At 34.9% G+C, this 17,157-nt stretch overlaps 1 protein-coding gene across 1 annotated transcript; it reads left to right on the top strand.

The window, feature by feature from the left end:
• Window positions 1–12,119: 12,119 nt before the first annotated feature.
• On the top strand, window positions 12,120–15,130 carry LOC107932935 (ankyrin repeat-containing protein At5g02620). The gene is made up of 4 exons (XM_016865056.2): window positions 12,120–12,495; window positions 12,684–13,222; window positions 13,304–13,716; window positions 14,227–15,130. Exons 2-4 carry the CDS (start codon window positions 12,880–12,882, stop codon window positions 15,103–15,105), a joined length of 1,635 nt encoding a protein of 544 aa, XP_016720545.1. The 5' UTR covers window positions 12,120–12,495; window positions 12,684–12,879; the 3' UTR covers window positions 15,106–15,130.
• Window positions 15,131–17,157: the final 2,027 nt, after the last annotated feature.

The raw sequence follows: 17,157 nt of genomic DNA, 5'->3' as shown, positions 1-17,157 counted from the left end.
TTATCAGAACGATGCTTCTGGACATAATTACAATTACTTGAGCCTAATTGTATTTGTTTGATTGGTTTTTTTGCTAGCTCAACAAAAGCTCAATCAGACTGTATTTGAACTAGAAGAAAATTCTACGACTGTAAAAATAATTTAATTGAGCCGTAACATACAAAACCCAAAAAATGTGAAACCCGAGCTCCAATGTCTCCAACCAATCCTAAGTCTGAGGATCACCTGAAACAAAGCAAACAAAGGTGTGAGCTTTAAGCCTAGTGTGTGATATAACCCACAAATTTTAGTAGAAATACTTATAAATCAGAACGTGTCATAGCATAATAGAATTCAAATCAAAGCATATCTTTTAATATTTCATATTGTATCAGATTTCATACCAAATCATATCTTATCATATCATAACGAATCATAACATATCATATCATGTCCTATCCCCATTCAATACACATTATCTCCGACCATCCAATTACACCAATATATGGTGGTGTGCCACTCATATATGCTGCTGAACTGCTAGATAGATATTTATGGTCTAGCTACCATAATTACAGTAAAAACTATCATATAACACTTCCTCCATCATATCAAAACCCACCCCTAAACATAAGCATACTCATAAACATAATCATAATACCAACATATACATATCACAAATTATATGGCATGCAAACACATATATTTTCCTACGAATCATATTATAACATAACCTACCTCCTAAGCTTACCCATGTATGTTATGTATTAAAACTTATGCTTTTCCCACCTCGTATGATGCCTACAGACCCAATTTTTGAGTCCCTCAAACAACCCCAATCGATCTCTAAAATTAGTCAAAAAGGCCCACATGACCTAAAAAGCTAGCCCGAGTGGTCCACACGGCCTACCCATACGGGCTACAAAATCTCACATGGCTTACCACACGGGCGTATAACACATATGGACTATCACACGGTGCTAGGCAGCTTTGAAAAACAACTATGTTTCGATTGAGTTTTTGGGTTGATTTCACACACTTGACAGCGAGATTGATCAACCACACAGTCATACACTTAGAATCCTACAATCGACACTATAACACCCTAACCCCTATTAGTCGTCGAAAACAGGGTCATGGAGCAGTATCGGACTTTACAGATTAATTATAGAAAATTTCATATCATTTACTATTCATATCCAAAATCAATCATATCGTCCCTTAATTGGGTCCTCAAGGCCCAAAATACACGTGAGAATCAAATTAGGACTAAACCGAAAACTCTTAAAATTTTTCACGCAATTTTAAAATTTTTTTAAGTGCAGGGGACACATGCCTGTGTGTTCAGGCCGTGTGGCTCACACGGTCAAGTGACACGCTCGTGTCTTAGGACGTGTGTGTAACACCCCAAACCTTGCCTAGACGTTATGGCTGAATTTGGCGATGTTACATGATAGTGTTTTTGAAAATGCATTGACCTTCAAATCGTTTCAAATTATTAACTTTTACTTAGTTCGAGAAACCGTGTTCTATTTGATTTGATTTAAAACATTTCTTTATGCGGAAGCTTTTGAAACCCAAATAACTTTTGAAAACCGTTTTATTTACGAAAATCTTAGTTTATTTTAGGAAAACCATACTTTGTTGCGTTGCAGTTTATAAATCCATAATCAACAGTTCAAAATCCCAAATTAAAACCAAACAGTCCCAAAGTCCATCATACATAAAATACCAACAAGAAATAAGTGATGTAACCGCAAAAACTGTAAATAAGCAATTCGATAATGGTGGTCACTGTTGAGCCCTCCACTGCACCGATCCGTCAAGTCTGGGGATTACCTACACTGATTAAACAGAAAAAAGGTGAGTTTTTGCAAACTCAATGTGTAATCTCCACAAAAAAATATACATAATAGCAAAAGTCAGTCATATATCCAAATAACAGATAATTCGAGCCTGAGCCCTTTACAGAACTGGTGTGGACCTTAGTCCACTTAGATACAGAATCAAATACGAACTAGGCTCTAGCCCATCTCAGATATAACATGTATAACAGAGCAGAATAACAGAATCATGCCCACCAGCCCTGCACACCAACTCCGTCCAACCCAACATACCATGTGAGGATAAAATCGACCCACCCATCACAACATACCGTGTTGTACCAAAATGCGGCACATAATCAGATAATTGTAGCTGAGCTGCCAAATAACAAGGTTAAGAGTCTTTCAGAATACTTCCTCCATCATAACATCAACCCAACCCCGATGCAATGCATTATGCAAATATGGCATGCTATAATGCAATTTAACAGATCATACAATCGGTCAAATATACATGCTAAGAGTAACATGCTTAATACATACATCACATAATCAGATCACAGAATCAGGGGTCTAAGTAATGCTTACCGACCCTACGGTAGGTCACAGTCGAGTTGGGCGACCCATGCAACCTTACAGATTATTTCAGAAAAATGGGCTCACACGCCCATACGGCCTGCCTGTGTGGGCCCACACCCCTCAAATTGGCCTTGGCCGTGTTACCCAAAAATCCCACACGCCAGTGTGCTTTACTCGTGTGGGCCCACACGCCGTGTGGACCACAAGCCGTGTGGCCCACAAGCCCAAATGGTCAAGCTTGGGTCTCGCACACGGCCTCGCCAACCATTACACGGCAGTGTCACGCACCCATGTCACGCGCGTACAGCCTGGTTCGTCATACACACAGCCGTGTACTGCCACACGGCCCACTACACGGGTGACCACACGCTTGTGTGGCGTCGACAAAATTGTTTTTTGGCTTCCGCCGATTCTCATTTTCTGTGTTTCTGGGTATACACCTAGTATCGATTCGAAGCTAATGCAACCCCGAGCACTCTAGAATGTAAAATTAACCATATTTCACTCAATCAGACACTCAATAAATTGAATTACACTATACCCCAAAATGAGTTAGACAACTTCCGAGCAGAAAAACCCTTACCTTGCGAACCACAAACGTCTCCTATCACAATCCGGTACTAAAACCACCCCTCACACCAGATTATTGGCTGTCAAAACAGTTAAACATAGATTCCCCATTAATGTTTTAAAAACAAAGATACCAAAACACCAAAATCGCTTACCTATAGTCGTGAACAAACGTGGATCATAAGGAAATGGTATGGAGAAGAAATCGTGAAGATAGGAAGGTGAGGAAGCACAAAATTTTGGCAGAGAGTAAGGGGAAAATGGGTTGATAGAATTGGGAAAACAATTGAAATTTCAAAAAAAAATGAAAAGATCACAATGGGATTCTGATAGCTCTCCAAATCCCTTTAATTACTCATCTAGTCCCTTAAAACACTCCCACTACCTTTCACTTCCCCCGTCCAACACCCCAACCATCATCAGAATTTTAGCTCCACTCAAACACTTCCAACCCACTGAGGTAAAAATATAAACCCTTACTTACACGCTTATGTCTTAGGATGTGTGTGTAACACCCCAAACCCGGTCTAGATATTAAGGTCGAATCTGGCAATGTCACATGAGAGTGTTTTTGAAAACGTATTGCCTTCAAATCATTTAAATTATTAACTTTTACTTAGTTCAGGAAATCGTGTTCTATTTAATTTGATTTAAAATATTTCTTTTACACGAAAGCTTTTGAAACCCAAATAATTTTAGAAAACCGTTTCATTTACAAAAATAGGAAAACCATACTTTGTTGCGTTGCAGTTTATAAATCTATAATGAACAGTTCAAAATCCCAAATTAAAACCAAACAGTCCCAAAGTCCATCATACATAAAATACCAACAAGAAATAAGTGATGTAACCGCAAAAACTGTAAATAAACAGTTCGATAGTGGTGGTCACCGTTAAGCCGTCCACTGCACCGATCCGTCAATTCTGTGGATTACCTACACAGATTAAACAGAAAAAGGATGAGTTTTCACAAACTCAGTATGTAATCCCCACAGAAAAATATACACAGTAGCAAAATTTGGTCATATATCTAAATAACAGATAATTCGGGCCTGAGCCCTTTACAAAATCGGTGTGAACCATTGTCCACTCAGATACAGAATCAGATACGAACTGGACCCTAGCCCATCTTAGATATAACATGCATAATAGAGTAAAATAACAGAATCATACCTACCAGCCCTGCATAGCAACTCCGTCCAACCCAAGATACCATGTGGGGATAAAATCGACCCACCTATCCCAACACACCGTGCTGTACCGAAATACGACACATAATTAAATAATTACAGCTAAGCTGCCAAATAACAGGCTTAAGAGCCTTTTAGAATACTTCCTCCATCATAACATCAACCCTAATACGATGCAATACATCATGCAAATATGACATGCTATAATGCAATTTAACAGATCATACAATCGGTCAGATACATATGCTAAAAGTAGCATGTTTAATATATACATCACATAATCAGATCACAAAATCAAGGGTCTAAGTAATGCTTACCGACCCTATGGTAGGTCACAGTCGACTTGGGCGACCAGTGCAACCTTACAGATTATTTCAGAAAAATAGGCTCACACGGCCTGGCCCAAAAATCCTACACACCCGTGTGGGCCTACACGGCCCAAATAGTTGAGCTCGAGTTTTGCACACAGCCTCGCCAGCCATCATACGGTTGTGTCATATGTCTGTGTCATGCGCGCACAGCCTGGTTCGTCATTCACACGACCTTGTACTGCCATACGGCCTACTACACGGGTGACTACAAGTCCGTGTAGCGTCGACATAATCGTTTTTCGCTTTCGTCAATTCTCGTTTTTTGTGTTTTCGGGTACATACCTGGTATCGATTCGAAGCTAAAGCAACCTCGAACACTTTAGAATATAAAACTAACCATATTTCACTCAATCAAACACTCAATCAATCGAATTACACTATACCCCAAAATGGGTTAGATAGCTTCCGAGCGAAAAAGCCCTTACCTTGCGAACCACGAACGTATCCTATCACAATCCGGTACTAGAACTACCCCTCACACTAGATTATTGGCTTCAAAATAGTTAAACATAGATTCCCCATTAATTTTTTAAAAATTGAGATACCAAAACACCAAAATCGCTTACCTACGGTCGTGAACAAACGTGGATTGCAATGAGATGGTATGGAGAAGAAATCATGAAGATAGGAAGGTGATGAAGCACAAAATTCAATAGAGAGTAAGGGGAAAAGGGGTTGACAGAATTGGGAAAACAATCGAAATTTTGAAAAAAAATAAAAAGATCACAATAGGATTCTGGTAGCTCTCCAAATCCCTCTAATTACTCCATCTATCCCTCAAAACACTCTCACTACCCCTCACTTCCCCAAAATTGTCCAACACCCCAACCATCATCAGAATTTCGACTCCACTCAAACACTTCCAACCCACTGAAGTAAAAATATAAACCCTTGCTTACACCTTGATTCGAGCACAATACCTCCAGCTTAAATTCAATCCATTTAACCACCAAAGCAGTAGGCCCGTTCTGCTAAAATCTTGCACACAATCAAATATAATTCTATTGAACAAGAATAAGGCTTTATTCATTAAAAAGTTAAAACTTGCCCGAGCTAAAGTTTGAACTTAGGACCTTACACACACACCTAGAACACTTAACCACTGAAGCAGATACGCACTTGCGTCACTGAATTAAAAAAATATATTTAAAAACTTGGGGCGTTACAGTGTGGGCATTTGATGTGAGGCATACGGCTGTGTCCCAACCCGTGTTCAAATTAGGGTAGCTACTGACTTGGGTCACACAGCCAGACATACGCCTGTGTGCTAGGCCGTGTGAACAATTTAATTTTTAAAAATAGATGCAAGTTTCACACGGCCAAGACACACGCCCGTGTGCTGGCTGTGTGTTTCACACGGTTGAGACACACACCCGTGTCTCTGCCGATGTGACTAATTTTGAGTATTCTGTTTCTCAATTTTTAAGATGCAGGGGACACACGGCCAAACCACACTTCTGTGCGCATGGCCGTGTGTCACACACGTTGAGACACATGCCCGTGCGTATGGATGTGTGTCATACACGTTGAGACACACGCCCGTGTGTCTACTCATGTGGACAAAATAAGGCCATTTCCAAGCCTTATTTTCTCACCTAAATTTTACCTTGTACCTACATTAATACTTGCATACATATATTAACCAATTCAAGATGTTAAAACCAAGCGAACACTAACATTATACTTGGTATATCGTCACATATATTCAATCTTACCTCTTACATGCCAACATTGACCAAGTTAGCCTATACATGTCATTATACCAAAACAAGTTTGCTATTTATACCAAAAGGAGCTGAAGGATAGTGTGATGATACTCTTGACCAATTCCAACCTTTACGAGCTTCCGAGCACTATAAAATAGATAAAAGAAAACCGAGTAAGTATTTCAAATGCTTAGTAAGTTCGTATAACAAGAATTTAACTTACCAATTATGTACATTCAAAATAAGTATACAAACATGCATTCAAATCATTATGGCCATTTGCCTAAACACATATGATCTCAAGAAACTTGTTAGTCATGTATGTCATATAAACATCAAAAATCAAAGATGCGCTCATCATGTAATAACTTTCATAAATATGTGTTTTTCATATCATATTTCCATAGAACATGTACATTTCTATAATCAATTATCTTAAGTTCAATTCGACCATGTCAAAACTATTCCCTTTGAATTTATTTGAAATATCAATGGATACACATGTAGTACACTTAAAGTATACAAAATTGTAAACCGTCAACTCATATTTAGGAGTACCCGATTAGGGTACATAATCAGGAAGCACTCCCTCGAGCCATATAATAGGATGCTAATGTGAGCCATGTAACAGGAAGCTTATCTGGGCTAAAATAGAAAACTCATAAAAGTTTAGAACAGGAAGCTCATTAAGCGTAACAGGTAATTTCGAAGAGCTATTTTTAGGGAGCTCCGGATAGCCATATAACAGGAAGTGCAAGTGAGCCATACAAGAAGCTCAAGAAGAGCCTATATCAGGACACTCATAAAGAGCTGCGTTTATGTCCGTAATATATGTAGGATCACAACCAATCATATAACAGGATGCTCACAAAAGCTGTGGTAGTTTACAACATATGCAGGACCACTATTGATCAGGATGCTCACAGGAACCATGTAACATGAAGCTCAAGAATACTTATAATAGGATGCTCATTCGAGCTAAGGTGTGTCCGCAACATATGCAAGACCACAACCAATCGGGAACTCCTGTATCCATCGAATTCCATTATTCAAACGGTACTTATCATGTGTCGGGCTTTGTTGGATATAAGATTTATTTAATATTCATGACAATGATACAATTCACATACATATTATTCAATTTAAAACATATAAATACACACTTTAGTTACACAAACTTACCTCGATAAACGTTGGTATACAAGGATCTACTAATCTGATACTTTTTGTTTTCCTCTATCCAACTCCGTACTAGGTCTATCTAGATCTATATAAATAAATTTAACATTAATTGAATTCATTTCATACTCAATTTAATTCAATTCACACCCTAGGAAAAATTACCATTTTGCCCCTATACTTTTCATAAATGACGATTTCATCCCTAGGCTCGGAAAATGAAATTTGTGCAATTTAATTCTTATTCCAAGCCTAACCGATTTTTACATATAACATTTACAGCACATATATTTCATAAAAAAAAATTTTCCAGGAATTTTACATCTTTACAATTTAGTCTTTAAATCACAATTTCATGAAAATTCACTTTATAAAAGTTGTTTATCTATAAAAACCTTTCATTTTCTACCATAAATTTCAAATTTTCAATACATCCATCCATGGAAAAATTTTAATACTTTAATATCTTTACAAATTGATCTCCAAAATTGATAGATTAAGTTATTCTAATATCAAAAATATAAAAATTACTAAAAACGGGACAAGAATGCTTACCCAATTAGGCTTGTTTGTTTTTCTTTCTCTTTCCTAGGGTTTCCATAGAAAATTTGGGGAAGATGATGAAACAAGATGATATTAGGCTATTACCATCTTTATTTATTCCAAATTCCAATTTAGTCATTTTCTTTTTCTAAATTTCCATGGATAAATCATCAAAAATATTTACTAACTTTTTGCAATGGTCTAATTACCATAGAAGGACCTCAAGTTTTGAATTCCATAACTATTTGATGCTTATAGCAACTGGAACTCAACTTTTGCATTTTATGCCATTTGGTTCTTTCCATAATTAAACAAGAAATCAGTAAAATTTTCTTATTGAAATTTTCATACATCTTTCCTATCATGATGCAGACCATGCAATAATTTTAAAATAAATTTTCTTTTCGACTCGAATTTGTGGTCCTGAAACCACTGTTCCGATTTCGCTGAAAACGGGTTGTTATAGGCACCAAAACCCAACAATTACAACTTCGATTTAACACAAAGATTTCCACTTAAATTCAATCTTTCTTCAAAGAGAACAGTCCTTATATCCACAAATAAGCACTTACCACAAACTTACAGCAACTACACCAATAGCTTAATTTTTCGGAGAGTCGTCTATCACCACACGTTGTTCTCCTAACCACAACACTACATTAATCATAGAATCATTAATTAAAGGATTTTCACTTAGAACAATAAAACCCCAACCTTCGAAAACTTAACCTTTCATGCAACTTACCAACACGATCAAATCCACCACGAGGAAAGGAAATAGATAAGCAAACAACGAGATCACCACAAGCAATAACAGTGTTCTTACGCAACAAAAGAAAGATTTTGCAAATAGCAGAATAGCAAAAGAAGGATTCGGAGGTTGGCAAGAAGAAAAAGAAATAAAAAAGAGAGAATAAAACAAAGTTGAAAGAAAGAAAAGAAACATGTAGCCAAAAAAAGGGTGGGGTTGGATGGTTGCAAAAGAGAGGGAATGGGGATTTAGTCAATAAAATAAATTAAAAATAAAGAGATTTAACTAATCCTAAATCCCACCTATCAAATATTCTTTTCATTTTTGTATTTAATTTAAATTGAACAACCACAATTATAAAGAACAAAAATATTACACTCACGCACAACACAAAATTCGAACTCAAGACTTAAAGTAGACTTCCAAGGCACTTAAATAATACACCATAACAAATTATTTGCTACACTTAAACAACCAAAATTTAATAATTTTTGGATGTTACAATTATCCCTATTCTTGTATTGTGGTCTGTCATTTCAATACTCATTTCATTGAAGACATTGACATGATTTTATTTTCATAACTCAGTTCATATTGTTCATTCCAGAAACAATGGGTGGTGGCTTAAACATAAAGAAAAACCCTTACTCAATTTACACAAACAACTAACTCAGACTTATAACTACGAACCTTTATTACCTATACACAACATATCATCTTATAGGATAAGAGTGCTTACCTCACTAAAATATAAATGAGAACATTATACATAAACATGAAAGCAAGAAGAAACTTACCAAAAAAAACAGGAATGTTCAAACAGCAAGACCTTTGCCCTTTTCACGGGAGCCCTCAAGAGTATCTTGAGCTACAGTATATATAGTTAAACTTATCAGTCCATTGCACCAGAAAACTAAACAAGTTCATAAGAACATGAATCAGGAAACCTGGAATCTAAAAGTTTCCTCCCTTACCCCTTAAATTGACCCTTAAGCATGAAACCCTAAGGCCCTATAAATAACTATTAAAATAACCTGAGTTTCATCGATATTTACCAAGTACTAAATGACGATGTAGTTGGCCGAGTACAACAAATCCAAAATCTTCAAGCAAGTCTTAAGTTTAAGATTTTTCAAGAGAAAATTTTAGAGAAAGTTTAGGAAGAAAATATGGTTGCCAAAGAAAGCATAAAACTTACTTAGGAAGCCAAAGCTTGCTTTATACAAATCTACACGGAAGGAAAAACTTAGTGGATAAGTCTTATTTCCCTCCAAACCTCTCGTTCTTTGTGACTAAGCACTTCTTTCTCTTCATTAATGCGAGTTTGACAGGTTACAGAAATTTAGTCCTATACTAACTAAATTCTCATTCATCTAATCAGATTGTTCAATCAAGATAATAAAATAATAATAAAGCATAAAGTTCTTTTCGAATTAAGGTCTTAAAACTAGGGCTTAACGTATCGTCTAACAACTACGGTGACGTATACTCTTCATAAGAGTCTGCCAAACCACCTAGCTCGCTTAATGCAGACTTAGCTCGAAGGTGCAACCATAGACTCATATACTTGGTCAAATTTAATACCTACCTACTCAAAACTTACTCTATATGCCTTACTTCTATAAACAGTATCTGAACATTAAGGCTTTGCCAGATGGGATGTCACATCCCCAATACTCAACAAGTTTTGAGATAAAGTAGGAATAAAATAGACATTATAAAATAGCTATATGTTACTGTGACCATTATTTATTGCAACTGTGGCTTTGCCCTCAACTTGCATTTACTTGTCATCACCAAGTCTCACCTTCACCTTGTATGACTGATCTAGCTCTTTGAACAAATACATTATCCTAGTCATATGATTTGAATAGTCTTTTTTTAGAAATCAAATATCAGTTGAAACTATAGTGTCATCTTGACAGACCTTAAATAACTTAATATTTTCATCATCTTTTGCATATTTTCTTGCCTTTCTCTTTTGCAACAATCTACCTTCACATGTCAATACTTCTTGTAATGGTAACATTGAACACTGCTCTTGTAGATTTTCTATTTCTCATTTATTAGCCTTTGTTCATAATATCTAGTAGCTCTTCCTTTGCTTCAACTAACTCTGCCCTAGTAATTTCACCTACCATGATAACCTCATCTATATGTCGCCTTTCTTTATTGCTCAAAAGACTCCCTATCACTTGAAAGGCCTTTTTCTCACTCTTCTCATTTGGTTGATTCAATATTGCCTTATAAGATTGTAAGGATCTTATAAGTTCATCATAGGAGTAAGAAGCCATATCTTTTGACTCTTCAATGCCTACAACAACATGATCAAACCTTGGAGTCAAACTCCTCAATACTTTTCCAATAATAGTTTGATCTTAATTTTTTTTTCTCCATAAGATCTCATTTGATTGACAACTGCGGTTGCTCTTGAAAGATAGTCTTGTATTGATTCCCTGGTTTTCATTTTCAATAAGTCACGATGAAAAAACTAAAGCTTCATTCTGATTACTTTCGAAAAGCCTTGGTATGCAATTTGTAATGTTGTTCAAGCTTCTTTTACAGTAATTGATGTTGCAATTTTTGAAAAAAATGACTCATAATAGCACATTGAATAAAGAATAATGCTTTGGAGTCTCGTGTTTGGTTTTTCTTCAACTTGGCCTTTTCATTATCATTGGAATATCCACTCTCAACTAAGTCCCATATATCTTGAGACCTAAAAAGTGACATCTTAATGATCCAATTCATAACTTTTGTCATGGAAGACGAGAATAGCTAGTTGAGTAACACTCATAACATTGTTGTTTGTCACTATGAGATATGCACCCAAGAACAACATACCACAAATGTTGGAGAAGATAACTCAAAGTATCACAAAAACACAAAAACAATGTTTAAAATTACAGATGAAGTGAGACAAAATTTTTAAGAAGAATTTAAATAAATAGGCGATGGGCACAAATATACTGAAATACTCTTGAAAGACGGATGCATTTATTCAACTGAAATCAACCCTTCATATAGGTTGTACAACGCAACAAACCATATAGAAAAAAAAAACATTTACCACTAAATCACATCTCAATTAATATAAACAAGTAAAAAAGTAAAACATACTAAGTAAATATTACAACAAACAAATATTTTCAACCTTATAAAAGAAGATGTAGAGTCATAAATTTTACTTTTTTACTTTGTGTCGAAAAGTCATAAATTTTAGTTTTACATATTATAGAAGTTCACAAAAATGGGAAAAAAGATTCCTAGAAACTCTTGAGACTAGTAAGTGACATTAATACTAAATTTAGGTTTAATTTAATTGAATACACGTCAATATTTAAAAATAATATTTAATAGTTAGAAAACTACAAATGCCATTATTATTTTTGGTTAATAAAATGCCATTATTACATTCCTACGAGCTCTTGCTGTTATTATTAACCCAAAGAAACAAAATAAGAAAGGTTTCCCCTAAACGTTGTAATGATGACAACCTTTACAAAAGTCTCTCTTTATGTTTTAGTTTATAGTATGTGGGATGGGTCTGGTTTTAGATTCGCTTGAAGTTGTGAATACATGTGCTTTTTATGTTTTTACCTTCTAAAGCTTAAACTTAACAATCTTTCTTCTTCATAAACAAAGGGGGGTCAAAGCAATTTTTTTTCTTTTCTTTTTTTGGTATTCTGATTAGTAACAGAGAAGTTCAATCAAAAACAGGTTGATACTTATACATGTGCTTTGGTAGTCTGGTTTTTGATGGATTAGAGCAGAAGTAACTCTCTGTTTTTTTTTTCAAACTCAGGTAATTATTATTATATCATTCTTTTGTGTTTCTCCATTTTCTTCTTTCTAAATAATTCAACTTTATGGGTTTTCTTGTTTTTGGTTTCTGGGGTTAAGACTTTTAAGTTGTTTTCTTATAAATATTCATTGAATGACATGTTGGTTGCTGTTTTAAGAAAGCTGAAAATGGATTTCTGTTGTAAACAGGCATATACTTTGGGATGCAAGTGTCGGGATCATTGAGATCAAGGATTGTTTAGAATCTCATTTTATTAGCTGGTTTATATAAAAAAAAATGCAAATTTTGATCTGGGTTTTTGTTGGAAGATGAAGAAAAGAAGGTTTTTCAATTCATAACAGAAGTTAAAGTTGAGCAAAGGAGAAAATTTTGATTTTGATTGACATGGAGAGACCAATAACTGAGCAGCCAAGTGTTCCGGCTCGTAGGAAAAAAATGACCAAACAGTTGACGGGAAAACGCGATGATACAGCTCTACATTCAGCGGCAAGAGCTGGGAATCTTGCAGCGGTGAAAGAAATCCTTACAGGTATTGAGGAGGATGCATTGAAGGAGCAGTTAGCTAAACAGAACCACTCCGGCGAAACTGCGCTTTATGTTGCGGCCGAATACGGTTATGTGGATTTGGTTAAAGAGATGATTAACTATTACGATCTTGTTAATGCTGGGATCAAAGCGAGAAATGGGTTTGATGCACTCCACATTGCTGCTAAACAAGGAGATTTAGGTATGTTTCCAACACCTGAATTGTCTGTTTTTGTTTTTTTGGCGGTGAAGATGAGGTTTTCAAGAGTGACCCTTGTTGCAGATATATTGAAAGTGCTACTAGCAGCCCATCCGGAACTGGCTATGACTGTCGATTTATCGAACACCACGGCTCTTCACACGGCGGCGACTCAAGGCCATATTGAGAATGTGAAGTTCTTGTTGGAGGTAGGTAGTAGCTTGGCTATAATAGCAAGGAGTAACGGTAAAACGCCTTTACATTCTGCATCTAGGAATGGTCATTTGGATGTTGTGAAGGCACTTTTGGCTTGTGAACCTGGGATTGCTCCTAGGATTGATAAGAAAGGGCAAACTGCGCTTCACATGGCGGTGAAGGGGCAGAGTCTTGCTGTGGTGGAGGAATTGATAAGGGTGAATCCTTCATTGATGATAAACATGGTTGATACCAAGGGTAACACAAGCTTGCATATAGCCACCAGGAAGGGAAGAGCTCAGGTAAATCACTCTTATTTTGAGTTTATCAATCAGTTTAGCCATTCATGTTTGTCTGCAAATTGAACCAGGTCAATCCCTTGTTCATTTTAAAGAATAATTAAATTCAATGGCTGCCAATTAGATGGTTTATCCGGTGTGATTGAGAATAATAATTCTGAATTAATTTTATGATTACTTTCAAGAGCAAATGCTTCTCATTATTGATTTCTGACCCTGCTGGTTGACTTCTTAACAAAGGCCTGAAGTCTCTCACAATCTGCCAAAAGATTTAATTGAACTAGTGGGTTATTATATTTCGAAAGGTCAAACTACATGTTTCAACAAATGCTGCATAATCTTGACAACTATAGATGCAATAAGTTCACAATCTTCCCTAAAAGAAAAAAAAAAGTTTAATTATTACCTAATGAATTTTAACCTTAATTTGGTATCCATTTCAGAAGATATTTCATTTGGGAAAGGAAGAAGGCAATATCAAGTAAGCTAATGGAATCTTTTTCTTTTGTGCAGATTGTTAAACTGCTACTTGGATATAAAGAAACCGACATTAAAGCTGTTAACAGATGTGGCGAAACCGCTTTCGACATTGCTGAGAAAACTGGCCACCTGGAGATTGCATCCATGCTGCAACAGCATGGGGTTCAGAGTGCTCGAGCCATCAAGCCGGCAGCAACGAACCCAGCTCGAGAGTTAAAACAAACTGTGAGTGATATAAAGCATGAAGTGCACTATCAACTAGAGCACACCCTCCAAACCCGAAAACAAGTGCAAGGCATAGCCAAAAGAATCAACAAAATGCATTCTGAAGGTCTTAACAATGCAATAAACTCCACCACTGTGGTTGCTGTCCTAATCGCTACCGTTGCTTTTGCAGCCATCTTCACTGTCCCTGGCCAGTATGTCGATGACCCGAATGACATTCCGCCCGGCGACTCCCTTGGGGAAGCAAATATAGCTCCAAAGCCTGCTTTTATAATCTTCTTCATCTTTGATTCGATTGCCCTCTTCATTTCTCTGGCTGTTGTGGTGGTTCAGACCTCAGTTGTAGTGATTGATAGCAAGGGAAAGAAGCAGATGATGGCAATTATCAACAAGTTAATGTGGTTGGCTTGTGTGCTTGTTTCAGTGGCATTCTTGGCCTTGTCATTTATTGTAGTTGGCAAAGATGAAAAGTGGCTTGCAATTGGAGTGACAATTATAGGAACAAGTATAATGGCCACTACTTTAGGCACTATGTGTTATTGGGTGATTAGGCATCGGATCGAGGCTTCAAATATGAGAAGCATACGAAGATCATCACAGGCGAGCCGGTCACGATCCTGGACAATGTCTGTGATGTCAGATTCTGAGATTCTAAACAATGAATTTAAGAAAATGTACGCGATTTAATAAGATCATGCCTCATCTTTTTTTATATCTTCCAAATTGTTCATATTTATGAGTGAAGAATGATGAAAGCTCTAAATTTCTTAGCCACCTGCATGAATGAAAGAGAAATGTTTAAATCTGATAACATGAATGCAACCACATCAGATGTGAACTTCAAGATGTGATCCGTCAATAAAGAAGCTAGGGAAATTGAGTACTGGAGGAAAAGGAGCATTCCCCTAAAGACTTTCCAAATTGACTGAATGAACAGAAAAGATGGCAAAGACCTGGACACTGATAGTGAATTCCACTAGAAAACATAAAGAAAATGTGGACAAATTTGATGTTTGAAGAAAAAGAGAAACATGGGAAGCTAGGTAGCTGATTTATGACTTGGGATGGTCCATCCAGAATACGATTTTGACCACTCAATCAAATCAACACACAAAAAAGAAAGGAGGGAAAAAAATGAATGGAGCCAATAGGACAAGGTGATAACTTTGCCAAAAGTGCATTTACAAACAAGCAAAAAATGAGTCAACATTGTGCAGTTAGCATTTATGTTCCTTGGATACAAGCATCTATGTAATATTAAAAACTGAAAAATTAAGGTAACATAGATTAGTATTTGATCAAATATGCTGCACTGCGGAAAACCAAGCAATATAATTTCAAGTTCGACTTCCATCTTTTATAAATATAAATATATGAATTTTTCTGGCATTTTATCTGAAGTATATTTATAATCATCCATATTACTTCAATTTCAAAATATACAGGAAAAAGAAAAACAAAATCCATAGTATAGCTTTTCTTGAAAAGCATAAAATTTTAGATGTGATAAAGCCATTAACCCAATGAATTCTACTATTCCATAAAATTTAAAACCATCTATATGCTATACAGTTTATATTATTATAAATTTTTTGTATGAGTTTACCTTCTCGATTTCAATTATAAGTATAATTATTTATAATTTAATTCAAATTGCAATAGTAAAATAAATTTAATTTCACCTATAATTTTATAAGTCTCTTGATCAAATTTGGTGTCACCTTAACACTAATTTAATAAAAAATTTACTTAAATTTTAAAAATAAAATGAAAAGGTATTTGAGTTTTTAATATTTAATATATAATTAATACTAGAAATAAGTATTTATTTGCAAACTACTTTTATATTTTTGAATTTCATTTTACTTTTTCTTTCAAAATTAAAAATTTTATGACACGAGTATGCACATGAAACCCATATATTTAAAATGCTAGTATGCGTTTAAAAATAAGATACAATAAATAAAACTAATAATAATAACACATATGCAATATATATGAAATTAAAATAAAAATGATTTAAATTGTGTGTAAGAGAAAATTAAAATAAATAAATATGCTCTCATATTAAAAATATTAAATGCACTCCAACTCATCAATGACATTATAGATATATATCTATACAAACAATGCAAGTGAAACAATTTTTGTAACAACATTTAAATGTATAAAAATATTAAAATAAAGCTCGTGGTAAAAAAATGTATAAATATTTTATAAATATATAAAAAGATTTAACTATGGTAATATATACGTAGTAAATAAAAATTTCCTAATATTAATAATCAAGCCAAGCATTAGTAGCTTATTCAGATAATTTATAAATAGACGTATTTACATATTCCTATATTAAAACTAATATTTAGAATCGAATCCAACCTAGATTGATTTGATGATTCAATTACTATAATATAATTGGATTTTAAAAAATCATTTTCCAACTGCTTTGGGCTTTTCTATTTTGGCCCATTGGCCAACTCAGTTCACACATTAAACCCAAAGTTTCTTGGCTTTTTCTAATTTTATATATTTTCACTTTTTAGGATTCATTTTTACTAAATATATATATATATTTAAAAGTTAATATTTTTTGGTATTTGAATGAATTTGTATAAAATATTTTTTGATGTTTGGCAGATTTTCTAAAAATATTTCATAAAGCTGTTTTCAATAAAACAAACATACATTTGAAATTTTATTATCTTTTCATTGTTTAATTGAGTTTATTTATATCTATAA

The sequence above is a fragment of the Gossypium hirsutum genome, chromosome A07, assembly GCF_007990345.1.
Source record: "Gossypium hirsutum isolate 1008001.06 chromosome A07, Gossypium_hirsutum_v2.1, whole genome shotgun sequence".
Classification (NCBI taxonomy): domain Eukaryota; kingdom Viridiplantae; phylum Streptophyta; class Magnoliopsida; order Malvales; family Malvaceae; genus Gossypium; species Gossypium hirsutum.
This window is presented reverse-complemented; position numbering and strand designations above follow the sequence as displayed.